At 39.7% G+C, this 18,370-nt stretch overlaps 1 protein-coding gene across 1 annotated transcript in view; it reads left to right on the forward strand.

Moving 5' to 3' along the window:
* Nucleotides 1-322: 322 nt before the first annotated feature.
* nr3c2 (nuclear receptor subfamily 3, group C, member 2) overlaps nucleotides 323-18,370 on the forward strand; it is a 108,008-nt gene continuing 89,960 nt past the window's right edge. Inside the window, exons 1-2 of the mRNA XM_034302676.2 lie at nucleotides 323-839; nucleotides 3,633-5,433. Of these exons, the coding sequence (XP_034158567.1) occupies nucleotides 3,653-5,433 (1,781 nt within the window). The 5' untranslated portion in view covers nucleotides 323-839; nucleotides 3,633-3,652. The remainder of the gene's footprint in view (nucleotides 840-3,632; nucleotides 5,434-18,370) is intronic.

An 18,370-nucleotide genomic window follows, 5' to 3' on the forward strand; every position in this document is an offset into this window, starting at 1 on the left:
TAAATAGTAAATATATCAGTTGAACTATCATTCTGTACAGTTTGAGATATATATATATATATATATATATATATATATATATATATATATATATATATATATATATATATATATTATAATATAATTATATATTATAAAATATATGTAATTTTTTTCCCCTAATTTCCATGATCACCCCAGTGTCTCATTTTGGTGAATTTGGTAAACTAGCATGCCCTACTTCTCTCGGGCGCGCGTGCGCACTCCCTCCCTCTCTCCCTCCCTCCGTCAGGCGCGCGCGGACGCGGACGGTAGGCGGGCCCGTCGAGTGGACGCGCGCGCGCACGGCCATGACGTCGGCGCTCAGCAAGTCCGCGCGAGTCCTGTGCAGTTCTGCGCTCGGTTTTCTTTCCCCAGCCTGACAGTCGTCTTCTTCATCTCCTTCTTCGGCTCCTTTTGTAGCCATGTGCACGGAACGTGAAAAGTGTTGACCTTACAGAAAAAAAAAACAAAAAAGTAAACAACATTTTCAGTCTCTCTCTCTTTTTTTTTTTTTTTTTTTTTTTTTTCTTCTTCTAATCGGACCGGCGCGCGCTTGTCGTTTGGGGATTTAACGCGCGCGAGCTGTCAGAACTGGAAGTACAGAGAGCGCGCGCGCGCGGCGACCGCAAACAGCACCGGACACACACACACACACACACATACACACACTTTAAAGCATAAAAGCATAAAGAAAGACAGCTGTTTTTTTTTTTTTTTGGTGTGTTTTTTTTGTTCTCTCTCTGTTTCTTTTTTTTTTTATTGGATTACCGGTTGCACAGCAACGGAGACCCGTGATAAATCTGGATGTCGTAGTTAAGGTAAGGTCAACATCAACATCGTAAATAAAAACAGATTAAGGTGAAATCAGCATCAGTTCTCACAGCAGGCTGATAGCTGTGTGTGAATGTGCATCTTCTATGCGGTGCATATCGCAAAGCCTGGAAGACTGCAATGCTTTGCTCTAGTAGCCTAAAATGCATCGCTTATATAATTTCATCTGAAGTTTGTAACTTGTCCTGTTATGAAAGCAAAGTGTTTTACGTCACTTTAAAGTCATATAACAACAAAACCGACATCATTGCCATGGCAGTTATTAACATTGATAATCAGATAACACTAAACTGAGCATTTAAATAGTTTATGAATCATGTTTGCGCAACTCGAAATGGCCAAAAATTCTATACCTGCACTCCCAACTACATAGCTGCTATATATATATATATATATATATATATATATATATATATATATATATATATTTGTACTTAGTGCATGTTTAGTCATGAAGTAAAAGATGTACAGCGCCAGTTGGTGACTTGGGGACAGTGCTGATATCTGCACTCCTTTGGACGATGTTATGCGTAAAATCGCGCGCAGATGCGACGCTTATCGATATGACGAGGCACTATAACTCGCGCGCGGTGTCATGGTGTCGATATTAGGGCAGTGTGCTTAAACGTGTTTATAGTATAAAGAACTGCGTCACTGGCTTGATTGTGGTGGATGGAGGGATGTCTGATCGCTGTGCTTGGACCAAACTGCGTGATGACCGTCTGAGCAAAAGTTTGACGTGTGGCGCGTTTTTTAGTTTTTAACTTTGCAGAAATCGCCACTTAATTAATCTGTTAATAAATAATGGAATGACAGACTATCACATATGTGTGTGTGTGTCTATGTGTGTGTGTGAAAGTTCTGGTGTGTGTTTATATGTGTGTCTGTGTGTGTTGTTCTTCAGTCCAATGGTCGCATGCAAAAAAAAAAAAAAAAAAAAAAGGAAAGAAATGTGAAAAAGTCGCATGTCCCTCCCTCACTGAGCCGTGTGTGTACTGTAGAGCTTTAAAAGCGACGCGTTGGTGTGCATGCAGAGATTTTTCTTTTCTGATTTTTTTTTTCTTTGGCTCTTTGGACAGCACAGTTTTTTTTTTCTTCATGCAGCAGCTGTTTTAAACCCATGTGGATAGACTGAGCCCGTGCACGCCACTGTTGCGCAAAACGAAGAAAAAAAAAATTGGCTCGCGCGTTTTGTTGCGCACATGATGAATGGCGCTCTCGGACAGAAGTCTGATCGCGGTTTAAAAGCTCATTTGTGTCCAGAAGAAGCATAAAGTCTTCGGCTCTTCGTTTGGAGCTGTGGAGAAGTCAGGAAGACTTAAAAGAAAAAAGTTTGCATTGACTTTTTTTTAAAAAAAACTTTGCATAAAACTTGCAAAGGTTCTGACTTGCTTAAATATTCCTTAAGACATGATTGATCTATGGTGTGTGATCTATGGTGGCTCTCAGAGTGGGGTCTGGGGAGCATAGACAGCATTTTTTTCCTCTACACTTCTGGAAATCACAGCACCATTATCAAAGTTATTATATTTATTCTTGACTTCTTATAGTTATTAGATGGTTTGGCTAATTTCATTGAACTATTTATTTAGTTAACAAGACAGGATACAAAAACAGGATACAACAGCTTAGCAGAACCATGATTTGAACTCACGACCTTCCAATCAGCAGCACAAATCATTAACCACTGCGCTACCACTGCCACAAATGGGTATTTAACCCAAACCTTAAAAACTAATACATCTACACATAAAGTCAGGTTGGAATTAATGTGTCCTGTTTTTGGAAATTCAAGAAAAAAAAAACTCTATGACTTCTCTAATACTATTTGAATAGTTAGATTGTGTTCAGAAGGAGCCCATGGGAAGTTTTTAACACTTGAAAGCATTGTAAAAAAGTTTGCCAACCCGCTGCTCTGGAGTGCTCAAAGGTGCATATTATTTTCCATAAAGAGATGCACAATATTTTCCGTTTTCAATATGACATCATGCGGTATTATTGCTTGGAGCACCGTTGTGACAAACTGTACTGATCTGATTAACTGAGTGACTCTCTTCAGTCATTTGTTGCCAAGTTCTGCGACACACCACAGGTGTGATGACAGCCCGATTTAAAACAATTTGTTTTGTAATTTGTAATGTGTTCCTATGCATGATCTGTGTCATGTCTCTCAACATACCATGCATTCAGGGCATAAAATATGTACAATCCAATATGTGACAGAGCCAGCTTTTCAGTCCATTATATTTATGGCCTGATATTTATGCTCAGGATCTGATCTGTACATGCCTAACTGTACATAATATTATTGTCTTGCTGTAGATTATAGTTCAGAAATAGTTCATGCAATAGATTATTACAGACCTGTGTAGAGCTTTGGTCAAACTGTATTTCAGAGCAGATAATGAAATATGCACAAGCCGGTATGCCTTAAACTTATTTTTTTCCCCACTCAGCTGTTGCAGTAACCATTTGAAAACTGATGTTTCTTTCAAAGGAGATTTTACTAGGCCTAAAACTGTATTTTATTATTTATATAGTATAAAAAATGTTAAACAAGCAAAAATGTGTCAAGTACAAGATTACACTGTGTGACAGGGTACAATGTCAGCTACTTTTTGCCAAATTTGATTTTTTTTTTTACGTGCTCCATATTAAAGTAAGTGCATTTTATTTGTGATGAACTTACAAACGTTACAGTATAATATTACTGATTATAAAAAGGATGTCACTTCCACCAAAAGTGATTACTTTTTCTTCACCTTTCTAAAACCCACCAGGTTTATCAAATGATCCAGGCATGGAGTCCAAAAGATACCAAAGTATTTACGAAGGTACAGCCAGAGAAAACAGATGGGCCCAGATGCCAGGATCTATGGAGCAGTGCTGCATGACAGACGAGGGGGGAGCTCTGATGAACAGTGATGTCCTGATGGACATTGTAAATGCGAGTAATGCATCCAGTGTCCCAGCTCCGAAGTGCAAGGAAAGTAGAGGAAAGAAGGCTGACATGCCGATGCCCCAGCTCAGTCCTGACCAGCAGCTCAGCTTCCCTGCATATAACAACTCCATCCACAGCCGCAAACCGGAAGACTCTAAAGAGCTCTCCAAAACTGTTGCTGAATCTATGGGCTTGTATATGAATGCTGCCAGGGAGGCTGAATTTGCCTTTAGCCAGCAGGGCCCACCTGCCGGATGCCAGGGCAGCCCTGGAAAACTGTACCCTCTGCGTGGCAGAGGGATCGAGGACAATCAGTCAGGGACTACTAGGAGCCCCAACATGAAAGCTCCTCCAACATCATTCCCAACTATGTCCCAGTTACCGAATGGTAGTCTTGGCGAGTGTGGGGTAGGCACTGCGCCAACATCTTCCACCTTGGCCACGGTTCTGTCCAGCCCTGCTGAAGACTCCAGCAGCATTTCCAGCCCAAGTGGAAACAACATTGTGACTTCCACCACCAGTCCCACCTACTTTGGCACTAGCCATCCTTCTCTAGGCAGTCCAGCCAGTCTGGGTCCAGTTGGTTCAGGCCTGGTACAGACTCACCGTGTCAACTCAAGCACCTGCAGCCCAGCAGAGTCCAGCACTATGGGTACTCCACCACTAGCAAGCCCCTTTAATGTGATGAAGTCACCCATCTCAAGCCCCCAGAGCATGGGAAGTGTAAGGACACCGCCGTCCTGCAGCAACAACATGAGGTCATCTGTGTCCAGTCCCACAGGAAGTGGTGGTAACTTGAGGCCTTCTGGGTCTAGTCCACCCACAGTTGGTTCCATCGCGATGTCCAGTCCCAGGAACCCCTCCAGGACCTTTTCTGTGTCAAGCCCTCCCAGCAGTCTCGGCTTGGTTCAGAATGACATCCACAGCCCCGATGGCCAAGAGCATGATTTTAAAGGCTTCAAGTTCCCCAAAGTGGAGAGCTTGGATGGGGAAATATTCAATGTTGGCCTGGACTCCATGGGGATGGTCAAATACATCAAAAATGAGCCTGACGGTGAATACAGGAGTATGTGTCTGGGTAACAGCAATGGCAATGTGCCACCTTCGCCATTTCCATCTCATATTAAGACTGAGCCCAACAGGGAAGCAACTTGCACAAATGCACACTATGGGGAACCGCAGCAGCCCATGGGACTCTTCCCAGCTACAGAGACTACATACTTGTCCTTGAGGGATAATATTGATGAATACAATCTCTCCGGGATCCTGGGACCTCCCATTTCTTCTCTTAATGGCAACTATGAGTTTGGTGTGTTTCCAAACAATGACATGCCCAAGGGGATTAAACAGGAGACCAATGATGGCAGCTATTACCAAGAGAATAATAACGTGCCCACGTCAGCTATTGTCGGTGTTAATTCAGGTGGACATTCATTTCATTACCAGATCGGAGCGCAAGGAACAATGTCGTTTTCGCGGCATGACATGCGGGACCAGACAAACTCCTTGTTGAATCTAATTTCTCCAGTTACAGCGCTAATGGAGACATGGAAAACACGCCCAGGCCTGTCACAGGCTCCACTGTCCGCCTGCGGGGAGGGCTACCCAGCCCCAGGCTGTGTCTCTGACACCATGGCAAGGTAGGAGGAAGACAGTGTGTGGCTGTTTTTTTTTTTCTTAGTAACTTCTTCCTGGCAAACAAGTTATTTGAAATTTCAATTAAGTTTTTAAGGTAACTTTACTGATTGCAAAATAGCTCATAAGGTAATTTTCTGCCACCTTTATTACTGATTTAAATATTTTCTGAAGATTAATGTTAAGAAGCGCAAACTATTCTAAACTGGTATGTCTAATTAATTGTGACATTACAGTAATGAAATGGTTTCGGAATTATAATTAAAATTATAATTAAAATAGGTTTTAACTGAATGAATGGTTTGTTGAAATAACTTCACATTTTTTACTGGAAATAACAAGAATGTCTGCCATTTATGTTGTGAAAGAGCAACAGAAGAAAACCTGAAAAATGAGTTTCAACAAACTTCATGTGAAAATGAGTCAGAAGAATGTTAGTATTATGGTAGATTTGAACTGGGATCAGATTTCTCATTTGGCTCAATATAACACCTAAGTATGAGGCATTAATTTGTTTTTAAGACTACATTATTGATAAGCACAAGGCAGTTTGAGTCGCTGACTTGTTGTTAAACACTATAATATGATGTCACCTATATACTCATTGGTTGTAAATATAAATGAGGAGGCAAAGTTTGGTTCTTATCTGTTTTCCATTTGTGCACCAAAACGCATTCAGTGTGCTGTTATCAGGATTTTTTCCCAGAAACCCTGTGCCAAGGAAATGACTTCCTTTAGGGGTTTATGGGGTTCTGCTATTATATATATATATATACACTGTAAATAATTAACATTGGCTTGCATGGGTTTTTATGCTATACAGGGACAATGGCATAAACAGTCAGGGTGGAGTGACCTAATAAAAACAAACAATAGAGGGGAGGGAGCAAGTTAAATGTGTGCGTCAACAAACTTCAGTAGAAGCTTAAAGCTACACACCTCTTACATTGGCACAGCTGTTAATCCAACTTCAGAGGTCAGTGGTTATGAAACGTTGGACGAGAATCCAGGAAAATAAAACAAAATAGCGCAGCTGCAAAGAAGCTTGCATTTGGGCCTCCAGGCTTTGTTTACACTGAATCCAAAGATAAGGTACTGTGTGTAAGTGTGAGACTTAGGCTGCACTGGCTGCACTGTTTTATGCATTAAGCTGACCTGATACAATATCTGCTGATTATTGGAGTCATAAACATATGGGCAGAAGATACCTGGTTGCATAATTTTTTACGAGCTTGCAAATAACAGGAAATCCTAGACAATGCGATAAACTTACATATTAACAGCACTGGTGTCTAATTCCTGGCAATCTGGGTAGAGTTTGGAGAGTAGTCCTGTACTTGAAGCAAAACTCCACCCTGAAACACGTTTATTTTGAAATATTTGTGACGTGTTTAGAGATTTTAGTGCTAATCTGTTGGTTAGTTCTATATTTTCCTTATTCATGTGAGAAGTTAGTGGGTGTGTGGTGCAACTAATGACACAGAGGGACAATGTTATTGCTAGTACAGTTACAATGTCATTTAATAATCTCAAGAATCTCAACAATCTCAAGCATAAGAGATTTAAAACAGTCATGTTTTAAAAATAAAGAAGCAAGAGCTTCTTTTCTCTCTACCATTTATCAGCAACATCATATTAATGTGAAATCCAACATAGAAATAGTGGAGATGTTGGTGCTGGTACTCAGAGTCCCAGAATGCAATGCAGCAAAAGAATGCAATTAATTATGGTAGAGTCTCGGCTTGGCTAGTTAGCGATCTATGAGATGACAAGCACAATGGCATTAACAAGAACGTCAGAGCTTTTTAAGCTGATCTGTTTGAGCAGAGTGTATAAATGAGGAGGTGAGAGAGCCGAAAAGACTAAAGAACCAAAGTGGAAGATTGTGTACTGATTATACATAGTGATACTTTGTCAACTTTGGATAGTCAAGGTGCCAGCTACGTGTCAAAATTAGCCATAAAATCAATTAAAAAAGCAGCAAATTGCTGCTTTGGCACAAAAACAAACCTGAATGTTCAGCTTTTATGCCTGCAAGGCTAACCAAGGACTAAGACTGAACATGTGATGGGTTTAGTGACTTGTGGAATGTGTTCTTCTTTAATGCTATTGTGGCAGACGGTCCACTGAATTTAAACTAGTCTGCTAGCTCAAATGCTTCAAAAACAGTTAGCAGTGCATTTGTTTAAAATAGCACTAATGCAAGTCAATCAAAGCTGTCTAAAAACAAATAGTAGCATGAAAGTACTTCTAAAGTTCAGCTGGCCATAAAAGTCATTGAGAAGTCACTGGGTCATAAACCGAAATGTTAGTTTGAGTACACTCTCAGAAAAAAAAAAACCTTTCCTTGTTGCTGGGGTGGAACTCTTATTTGTACTTTTCAAATGTAAAGTGCCAGAGTAACATTGTGTCATATTTGTATAAATTAAGAGTGAAACTAAGCCTTTGGATGGCTACTTCAGTGAAGTATTGCATTTACATAGCCACGCCAGGCCTCACAGCTCCAGGGTCCCCTGGAGTTTGATCTGAGCTTGTGTCCATGTTTCCTTTGGGTTCTCCAATTTCCTCCCAAAACCATGATAATAGGTGGATTGGCAACTATACATTACCTCTAGTTATGAATGAGTTTTTTAATGTGTGTATGCATGGGGCCCTGTGATGAACTGGTGTCCCATCCAGGGTGTATTCCTATCTCTCGCTCTCCATGTTCCCGGGATCAGCTGCGACCCTGAGCAGGATAAAGTGCTTCCTGAAGATGAATGACATAGCTGTCCCAATGCTACTTAAATGGTTTTACCCACTGAAAGTTTTTGCATCCAAATGAAATTAGACTACTGCAGACATGTAAATGATGTGAACCCATTCAAATTAGGTCTTTGCAATGACCTTGGTTTCCCCTTTTTCCTAAACAGTCCTGGTCTTGCTAAGTCTGAACCATCTCTGAGGGGTAGAAATATTGCTGACGTGTGATAAAACAAAATCCATTGACTTACACTGAAAGCACTAACAAAGAGAATAATTAGCCCCAGAGTGTAGAATATAATGAATTCGATGGTTGCATGACCTTACAGAGTTTAAGTCAATAACCACCACAATGTGAGCAAAATGTAACAGTAGAAAACGTATGCCAGAGGTAAACCCAGAGATAAACACTGTGTCTGTGGTCTGAATCTTGATAGATATTGCTACTTTCTCCTATTCTGCTCTGAAGCCAATTTTGTGTTAGTTTTGTGCAGCTCTATGCTCTATGCTTGACCAAGAGCAAAACAGAGGTCTGTGTAGCTGATCCCAGATCATATATCTAAATCACAAATGGCTGCATAAGGGACGTGAAGGGCCTTCAAACAACACTACAGCCCTGCCAAAAGACTACAGCTGATAAAGCCTAGCCATGTGTAACTACTTTAACCATGCAAATTGTTGGAATAGGACTGAGGGTTGGACTAGTGCTGGGGAGGGGAGGCTGTGGCATTGATTCAGAAATTCATGAGGTTTAAAGGAATACTTCAATGTTAAACCTCAAAACATCTGACCTATATTAAGAGTTGTTCAGAATGGTGTTAGGGTAGTTATTTTTGCAATCCTCAAGGTGCTTTTTGAGTTAGAGATGGCATAAAAATGACCTTTCATTGATTTCCTGAGGGCATGTTTTGGTTCAAGAAATGGCCAACATTGAAACAGCTTTGCAATACCACATGGTAAAATATTTTGTGAATGATTAGTATGTATTTTAACACCCTTGCTCATCAATGTACACTATATGGCCAGAGGTATGTGGACACCTGACCATCATACTTATATGTGCCCATTCCAAAACCGTGGGCATTAACATGGATTTGATCCCCCACTTTCTGTTGCAATAGCCTTCACTCTTGATAAGATTTTGAAAGATGGCTGTGTTGATTTGCGCTCATTAGCCACAACACCATTAGTAAGGTCAGGCACCGATGTTAAGTGAGAAGGCCTGGTTCAGGGCTCGGGCCACTCGAGTTCCTCCAGATCAACCTTGGCAAACCATGTCTTTTTTGGAGCTCGCTTTGTGCACAGTGGCGTTGTCATGATCAAACAGGTTTGGGCCCTTTCGTTCTAGTGATGAGAAATCTAAATGATACAGCTTAGAAAAACATTCTAGACAATTGTGTGGCAAACAGTTTGGGGAAAACCCACATATGAAGGTATGAAGGTATGAAGGTCAGGCATCCACATAATTTTGACCATATAGTGTAACTATTAATCATAGTCTATGTATTGGCTACTGTAGCTTCAGCTAGTAGCTCCAGTTATCTCCATTCCCACACCATTCAAGTCCTTCATAATGTAATCAACTTCCTTAATTTAGAATCAGCTTCTGCTGCATATCTGCCCATGATGTAGAAACATTCCTATCAGGGGCTGTTTCATGTTAATTTGAATGGAAGTATATGGATGAAGAGTCAGCGTAGATGAAGGTCAAAAGCCTAAGGCGAGATACAGAGGGTAAGACATTAGGAGAGTGGGAGTCAGCTGGGCAACAGGGTCCTGGCTGTGTAAGGTGCGGAAAGTGCCAGGCAATGCTTTTGGACATTGAATGCATTTGTTGCCAAGGGCATGTCCTCATCCTTGGTAGAAAGGTTTCCTCAAGGGTGTGGGTTTTGAATGCTTAAAAGCTTCTCATAGGTTTTACTTGGAATCTTTTTTGGCGAAGCAAACACTCGGTTCTAAGGTTCTGTGTGGAATCTTAGTAGCTCCAGTTATCTCTATTCCTATGCCAAAGATTGTTTGAGTCCTTAGAAATAGCACCAGCTTCCTTAGTTAAAGAAACAGTTTCTGCTCCATATCAGACCATGATGTCAAAATGTTCCAATCCGATTTCATAGCTTTAGTATTATAAGATTCTATCTGGGAACTGTAAGACTATGGTCACAATTTAACCTTTTCTCTAAAAGTGTGCAGCATTTTGATGCATTTGATTTAACAGAAGGAATAGATATGGTCATTGTAAATATAAATTTAATCAACAGGTTGCAGGGCCGTGCTATATTTTACCTGTGGTCAAGGCTATAGTAGGCTGTTACAGTCTTTTTTTCTGCAACAAAAGTTCTCCAGGAGGTTGTGTTACAACAAAGGGTTTCCCTATCAGACAGGGTTCCAAGTAGAACCCCGCATTTAGGAAGCCACGAGTTCATAATTATGTAAAGAACTATCTCTTGGGCAAAATGGTACTGTAAATATGCCATAAGTAATGGCATGTACTTAAAGGACATCCCTGCAAAGTTACTGCTTTACCTCTGATTTTTGCAAAATGCTGAGCACTGGAGACTCATTCCATAAATGCCAACTTAACCACATCAATTACACATGTTTTTAATCCATTCATGTGGCGTGCCCACCATATAGGTCCATGTGAATTACCTGCTTCTTTATTTTTACTACATTGAGCATGTTAATATAAACCTATGATTTGCCTCCAAGAACTTATGACCAATGAGAATTGAGAATTCAGCAGCACATTTGGGTAAAATTAAATCAATAATCAAATTGTTGAAGAGTATTATGTTGCTGCATGGAATATACATTAATATTACTGAAATGTTTTGTGGTCTTGGAATTATGCCTCATAGACGTCTGTGGGAGGCAAAATGTTAAACTATGTCTGCCTCTAAAACCACACCTTAATACTCTGAACTCTGAATACATTCTGGTTAACACTGCATCCTCCTCTTAGCGTTCGCTTTGTTTCTGTCTCTTGTCTGAATGGTTGCCTCTCACTTACAACACCCTTTAGCACTTTTCCCCACCAAAATTAAAAATAAAAAAACGACAATACAGTTCAGCAGATCTCTCCTGATTTGACCCCTGTCTTCCCTCATCTCCTCCCACATCCCCTACTCAGCAGCCATTTGATGTTTCACAGAAGCCTTTTGTTGCTTATACAGATCTCTGATATCCACATGTACACACTGGCCATTACAGAATCAGTCACAAGTTATGTAATAGCTCAGGGGAAAAAAAACAGGGTTAGGCAGGGACAGAGAGAGAGAGAGAGAGAGAGTGAGGCAGAGTGAGCTACAGAGAGATGGAGAGAGATAACGGAGTGCGGGAGGAGAGTAGTCATGCATTTAATCGTTTCATTTATTGTCCCACAAGTTGATTCCAACGGAGGTTTTTTTTTTCTTCTTTAAACAAGCATAAGTTACTGCACCTTATAACTAGACATTTTTTATGATTTGCAAATAGAGAGACTTGTATTTGTGTGTGTGTGGGGGGGATTTACATCATTAAATTGGCAATGCAGCACAAGCTACATCATGTCTGGTATTGCAGATATTTATTGTACATGACTTCCTATAGAGAAGGACAACCGCATTTTAGTCTCGGCGGTGATATTGTCAAGAGATCAGGTGCAAAGACCTTTTCTACATGTTTTTGATCATGTAGTGAGTATGACACTTTCAAGAGCAACAGTGTTCAATTACTTAGGAATCCACAAATAATATGCTTTGGTCTTATTTTCCATCATCAGGTTAACAAGAGAATGCTTTTAATTAAAAGTTTAAGTGCTCTTCAGAGGAGTGTAGATGACTCAGTGTGAAAGCTTTCCTGAAAAAAAAAAGAATTTTTTAATTTATTAACATATAGCATAATAAAAGGCTTTGAATTCCTTTCCTAATCAACCCTGTCTACTTCGCATATAAGAAAACTCCATGTTCTGCTATAGGGTGAAAATATGTACTTTATTTTGATCAAGGCTCCTTTCCCTCCGCTGTTCTTAGTTAGATCCTGATAATAAGATTACTCTGCACCATTTAACAACAGCAACCAAAACAACTATATTTCTGCTTTAATATGTAATATTACTTTATGCATGTAGTCTTTCTTCCCATTTGAAATCTCCTTCCTGTCTGCTTTGGCCAGTTTTCATTGTTCAGTTTTATTGGGCATTCAGGATGTTCAGTGTAACCTACAGTTCATTTTGATGACACCTTTGAAGAGGAAGTCAGCTAATACCGGACATGAAACATCATGAACCTTGTTAACTACTTAAAGAGACAGTTCCAACTGATGCACCAGTGTCATATTTGAAGTGTATTTTCATGGCTTTTTCCAGTCTTATGCATATTCTTGAGCACAGAGTAGGTCTGATGCAGTGCTTATTTACTCATACTCATAGTGACCTCAGCCTAGTGGACGTTGTCACGCTTATGAACGGACGACATAAAATGACATTGATCTGGCTGTATTTTTCAATTAATCAAAGCAAAGCAGGCTGCAAACTGCGCCTTGTAAAAATATCAAATGGAGAAACTACAGCATCTTCCTACAATAAAAGTAACCAGATAAAATATATAAAAGAATCCAAACGACATCACATCATATTCTCGTGAACAACTCAGAGACGGTGCCAAGGAGCAACAAAAACCAGGCGAAAGAAGTTGAGCTTTCATATGATAGCTAGTTTATATCTGTATACCAAAAGGAAGTCATATCTCATTTTGAATTAAATTATTACAATAATTATTACAAAATTATTTCCTTGTGTGCCTGATACTTTAGGAAGTAACAGTGTTTCTGTTATATTTTTGACTAGAAAAAAGAAATAAACTGGATTCTGGATATGAACTACTGATGCATTTACTGACGATGATGCTGGACCTTTGAAAGAAAATGTAAAGTCTAAAATATCTAAACAGAGGTATATTAACCAACTAATATAGCCAGCAAATACACTTCATTTTCAATTAAAGAGCTAACATTATAAAGACTGAACCTAGCACATGTGTGTGTGCTTTTCATGGCCCCTTTTTGAACCTGAGAAATATAAACAGAGCTAAATAGCATGCTCCATGACATCTCTGATTGATTAATACTGAGTACATTACTCATTTTGGTAGAAATATTGGTATCCGTAGCGACAAGGACCAAACAACATTTACTCGTTCTCTGTCTGAAAAAAAAAAAAATTGTATCGATGCATTCTAATAAGAAAGCAACAGGTTTAAATCTACTCAACCCTCTAACAGCTACAGCCTTGTATTCATATAAACAGCCTTTCAGATGCCATAGCTACAGCAATTATAGCACTTCATAAATCAATTCCTGTTAGATATGTTTCATTTGCGAACAATTGTATCTTATTGAATGAGTCATGTGAACATGAAAGAATTTCGATGTTGGTCACTGCCATGAACTGTGTTATTCGTTTTGTTCAGTTGCTGATGACAGGCTTACGTTTTATCAGACATAGATTTTACGTAAGTTTACTTTATATCCATATCTGTTGGTATCTATTAAATATTTGTTAATTGGTTAAATAATATTTGCAATTGCGTGTATGCTGAACCTGATTCACGCCCCTTGAGTCAGCGAATCCTTTCGGGCATGACCAAGATTCGTTCATCTGTTGTTCAGCTGTTTGACTCAGTGAATCTTTCAGTAGGATTCGCTCCTCTCTTATTCAGTGAATCAGTTAAGTCAGTGACTTCATTGAGTCCTGGATATGTTCAGCGTTTCAGTGCATGCAACAGTATTCTGTGTTAGGCATGGTGTGAAAATGGACAAACAAGCATATTATAATATAATGATAGCATGTTTTACATTTTTTTGGCTTACACAGCTGCATGATCAGACTGCAGATTTGGTGTGCAAACCATGTAATGAATCATTGAATGAATCTGGAAGAATCGTTTAACTGAACACACTCGGATGACTCGAGTCATTGAAATGTCTCATAAATTTCAACACAGGTTTGTAAAGTTTTAGCATTCTGCAGCTCCAGCAGTGTATAAATTTACATTTATTCATTTTGGAACTGATTTTATCTAAAGTGAAGTGGAATACAATTTAAGGTCAGGGCTGTGCAGTTAAAGGTTAAGGGCCTTGATTAGGGGGTCCAGCAGTGGCTGTCTAACAGTCCTGGGATTTAACCTCACAACCTCATGATAAATAGCACGGAACTGTAACCTCTGAGGTTTAGAAAATCTAAGTCCACGTCCAAGTATTGTTTTATTTAATCACTTATTCAAATGCAATTTCTTCTCAGGTGGTGCCTGCTCTCCAAAAAATATATTATTTAGTACTGAAACAAATCCATTTCAGCTGTTTGAGAAATACTTATGAAACAGTATATCAAACTGTATCAAAATATCCTGTTCATGAACTTGTTTTTTTAAACCCCACCTTGTTACAAGTAATATCTGATATCTGGTGCTCTCTGGTGAAGTGTACGCAGGGGAGTTTGAATGCTCTAGGCAGATATTTGTAAGGCTATTCCAAACTGAAGTGCTGAAAAACAATTGCTTCAAAGAGCCCTTTTAAATGATTGTTATTAAAAGGACAAACTGATAGACGCTTTGCTCCCAGGCTTCACCTATTTGCTGCAGCATCTGGCAAGTTTATTTATAAATGGAGGTAAATTTTGCATCAAAAAACATTAAAATCTTACTAAAAGGAATAACGCAGCCAACACTAATGCCAAGTGTGGACGCATGAGTTGCCCGTACACCCGGGACAAGCAGATTTCATGTCTGGACTATTAGTTTTTTATTCATAGTTGCCTGTCAGACAAGTAGATTCAACAAGCATATGGTGTGTATGTTTAATGTGCTTCTTGTATAAAGCAAATAAATTGCAGTCTTCATATAAATCTCCTGCTAGCACAACACGCAGTCACTTTGTGGTTAAACATATCAAGAAAAAATAACACTAGCCAGACACTGATAATATTTACTTGTGACGTAGGGACAGAACTAGCTCACTAGCTCACTATACATTATTATATTGTGTTAGCTACCACCTTAAGAGCCTAATCAGTAAGGTTTCCAGGCAACCAAAACATGAGACTGGGCGTAACACTAGAGCTTCCAGAGCCTGCCTCGAGGTCTAGCTAGTAAGTGTCTAATAAATAAAAATATTATAATATATATCATTTGTCAACCCTGAGTGTTGCAGTAAGTAAGCGCCTTAGTTACCTTAGATAACAGCTCACTGATTGGATGTTTATATTTGCTTAGGTTTGTAAATTAGTCTATTTTCAAAATCAGACTTAGTCAACCATAAGTGCAAAAGTAAAACTGGTCAGAGTGTGGGGACGTTTTTGCTGCTTAGTCCATTCAATTTCAGAGCAATGGCTTCTCCGTCCAAAAAAAAAGGCATTGATGTAAATAGTTGTTACCTTCAACCCTTACAAAGAGAGGAGGATGTAGCAGGGATAAGAGCAAAGTTATGTCACTTCAGAAAGGACCACTGCCATTGACCCTATTAGCATGCACCTTCCATCATAGAATATTTCATTGTTTTTCGTGCTCTAGCGCACCCGATTCAGCTAATCAACTGATTAACAGACCCTGAGTCAACGCCAGTGAATTAGAGCTGAGAAACCACTAAAATGTGCATTAAGGTGTGCAGCACCAAGGTGCTCAATGACCCATATGCCTTTTGTCGATACGAACTTGCCTCGGGTTTTAGACTATGCAATTACAGGAGTCTTTCAGGACTATTACTTGCCACACGGTATGAGATGATCCTGATAAAATCTTGGATAATAAAAGCTTGGATTTTATAACAGACTGTGCAATAACATGTTCTCCATATCAGATGATATGATGAACATCCTCTTATCGATCTGCGATAAGAAGAAAATTTGTATATTTCGTTTATGTCATCAATTGGTGCGATTCAGGATCGTGCAGAAAATGGACCGACCAAATGTCGTCAGTGTCGTCGCAGTGGCACTCAATGGGCACCGCATTATGTGTTCTAAGATCACAGATCAGAGCAAATAATCCTTAGTAAAACCATGTTAAAATCGTGCAGTGGAAAGCCAGCTTAATGTGATCTTGTTTGGAAAAGCCTATGACACACTATTCATTTATAACCAAGTGAATGCATGAACTCAGATTTTATACGTTGCTGTACTCCATATTTATAGACTTTGATGTATGGCATCGAAGTCTATATATAGCTGTAATGTATCAGTCTATATAAATAGTTCTTCGGATACTGCAGCTGCAGCTGTGAGCTGTGCAGTTAGCTCTGACGCACATGGTTCTGTATGCATTCTGTGCATTGCGTGGCACTGTGGGCTTCATGAGCCAGAACAGGTTCTGCTCTCCAGGCGAGAGCCGCCCTGGTGTGAGGAAACAGTGCTGAGGAAGCAGCAAGGCAGGAGGGAAGGGAACAGTTTGCACTGGAACCAGGCCAAATTTCAATGTTCCTCAGTCAGATGAAAGGGCATATCCCTGTGAGAGCACTAATCACCACTTAATTGTATGTTCTTCTACAAAATTAATGGACGGCATTGATTTGATTAATACAGACACGGCAGGATGCTAATATCCAATTAAATCCCAACCTTGCGAAAGCTGCCCCAGTACATGGTGGTTACGGGCTGGGCTTGTACTGCAGCACATACCACACACACACACACACACACACACACACACACACTACTGAGTAGATTTAGTTTCTGAGATCCAAATGGTGTGGTTTAAACCCCTGAGTCGATTTTATTAGTTATAAATAATTTCTCAAACAAGATTCCATCATTCTCCAATAATTCAAGTTAAACAGTGTATTTTTATTGAGTGAAAACGAAGTGATGATAATGCAAAAAAGCAAAAAACGAGTGTAGTAACAGAGATATCAGGTGGTACTCATTAAGAGATGACAGCAATTAGGGACTGTGTGAATGACATATATGGTGTTTTTTTTATTTGGAGCAGTTGCTCTGTGGATAGAATTTCTCAAATACCCTCTAAAATAATCCATCTCCAGTTTAAATAACATCAACTTGATGTACCAGCTGAGTGAAAGTTCACTTTAGTAATGGCGTATGACTTTTGGACGCTGTACAGGATGGCGCAGTTTTGATGTGAATACAACTGCATCCCGTTTGGTGTAGATGACGCTCCCTAACCATCGCCATCATCAAAGGCTTTTCCCAGGCCAAACTCATCAATCTCAGAGTGACTGCATTAAGCATGTGGGCTGAGTTGAGTTTGTCATGGAGAGATCAAAACGTCCTGCTGCGTCAGGCAAGGGTAGATTTACAAGCTGGGAAAGTATTATTTGAGGAACGCTAGCTGATGAGCCTATTGCAGTCTGTTTGTTTTGCAGCAGAAAGCCCCTTTTAGTGACGACAGCGATAGAGGCGTACAAAAAAAGTAAAAAAAAAATGTACACCACAGCTACATTAATCCTTTTTGTTAGTCATGCCATTTGGCATTCAACCTGAATTACAAGTATAAATATCAGGGTATCATCATTGTCAATTACGATATTATACTAGAGGGTACAAACTCATGTCAGACAAATATTGCCTGTTTTGGAAATCAAGTGCACCTGTGAAAAATTGCTCTTGCCTTAAATTACTACTCTCAAACTAACAATGACGCAGTGTCACATTCTCTTGGTAAACAGTGCGCATGCGTGCACACACTCACACAGAACCAGCACTGGGTTGGCACACTAATAAAGTGTAGTTCCTGCACGCTAGGGATTCTGCACTCCGAATGGCTGTCCTCATTTGAACCTTCCCTCAATGAAGCTGTGCCAGGTTTCTTCGAGGCACAAGGAGAACTGCTCGCCTCGGTGCCTGCGCTGCCTATCTCGCATGCAGGCTGCGCTTCTCACCTATGAGTTAGCTGAAAAGTTTTTCTCAGGGAACATTTTGTTTGCCATTTTCTTTTTTCTCATTTCTAATGTAAGCTTTGGAAATGTGTGCTAGGTGGAAGGAGAGCATGTGTAACATGCTGGAATCTCAGTTTGGTATTAGTATTATATAAAGCATTACATAACATCAGTTTAATAAGCCAGTGCCAGGTCTGTCTGTCCATGGCCATTATAGTCATAAAATTTATGATTGAAAAAGTTGTTCATCCAGATCTGTAGATGTGTATGATGAGGCCATGTCAGCTAGAGTTAAAAGAAAAAGGAAGCTTGACAGTCACGACTGCTGTCTGTGAA

This window comes from Pangasianodon hypophthalmus, chromosome 3 (assembly GCF_027358585.1).
Source record: "Pangasianodon hypophthalmus isolate fPanHyp1 chromosome 3, fPanHyp1.pri, whole genome shotgun sequence".
NCBI classification, from domain to species: domain Eukaryota; kingdom Metazoa; phylum Chordata; class Actinopteri; order Siluriformes; family Pangasiidae; genus Pangasianodon; species Pangasianodon hypophthalmus.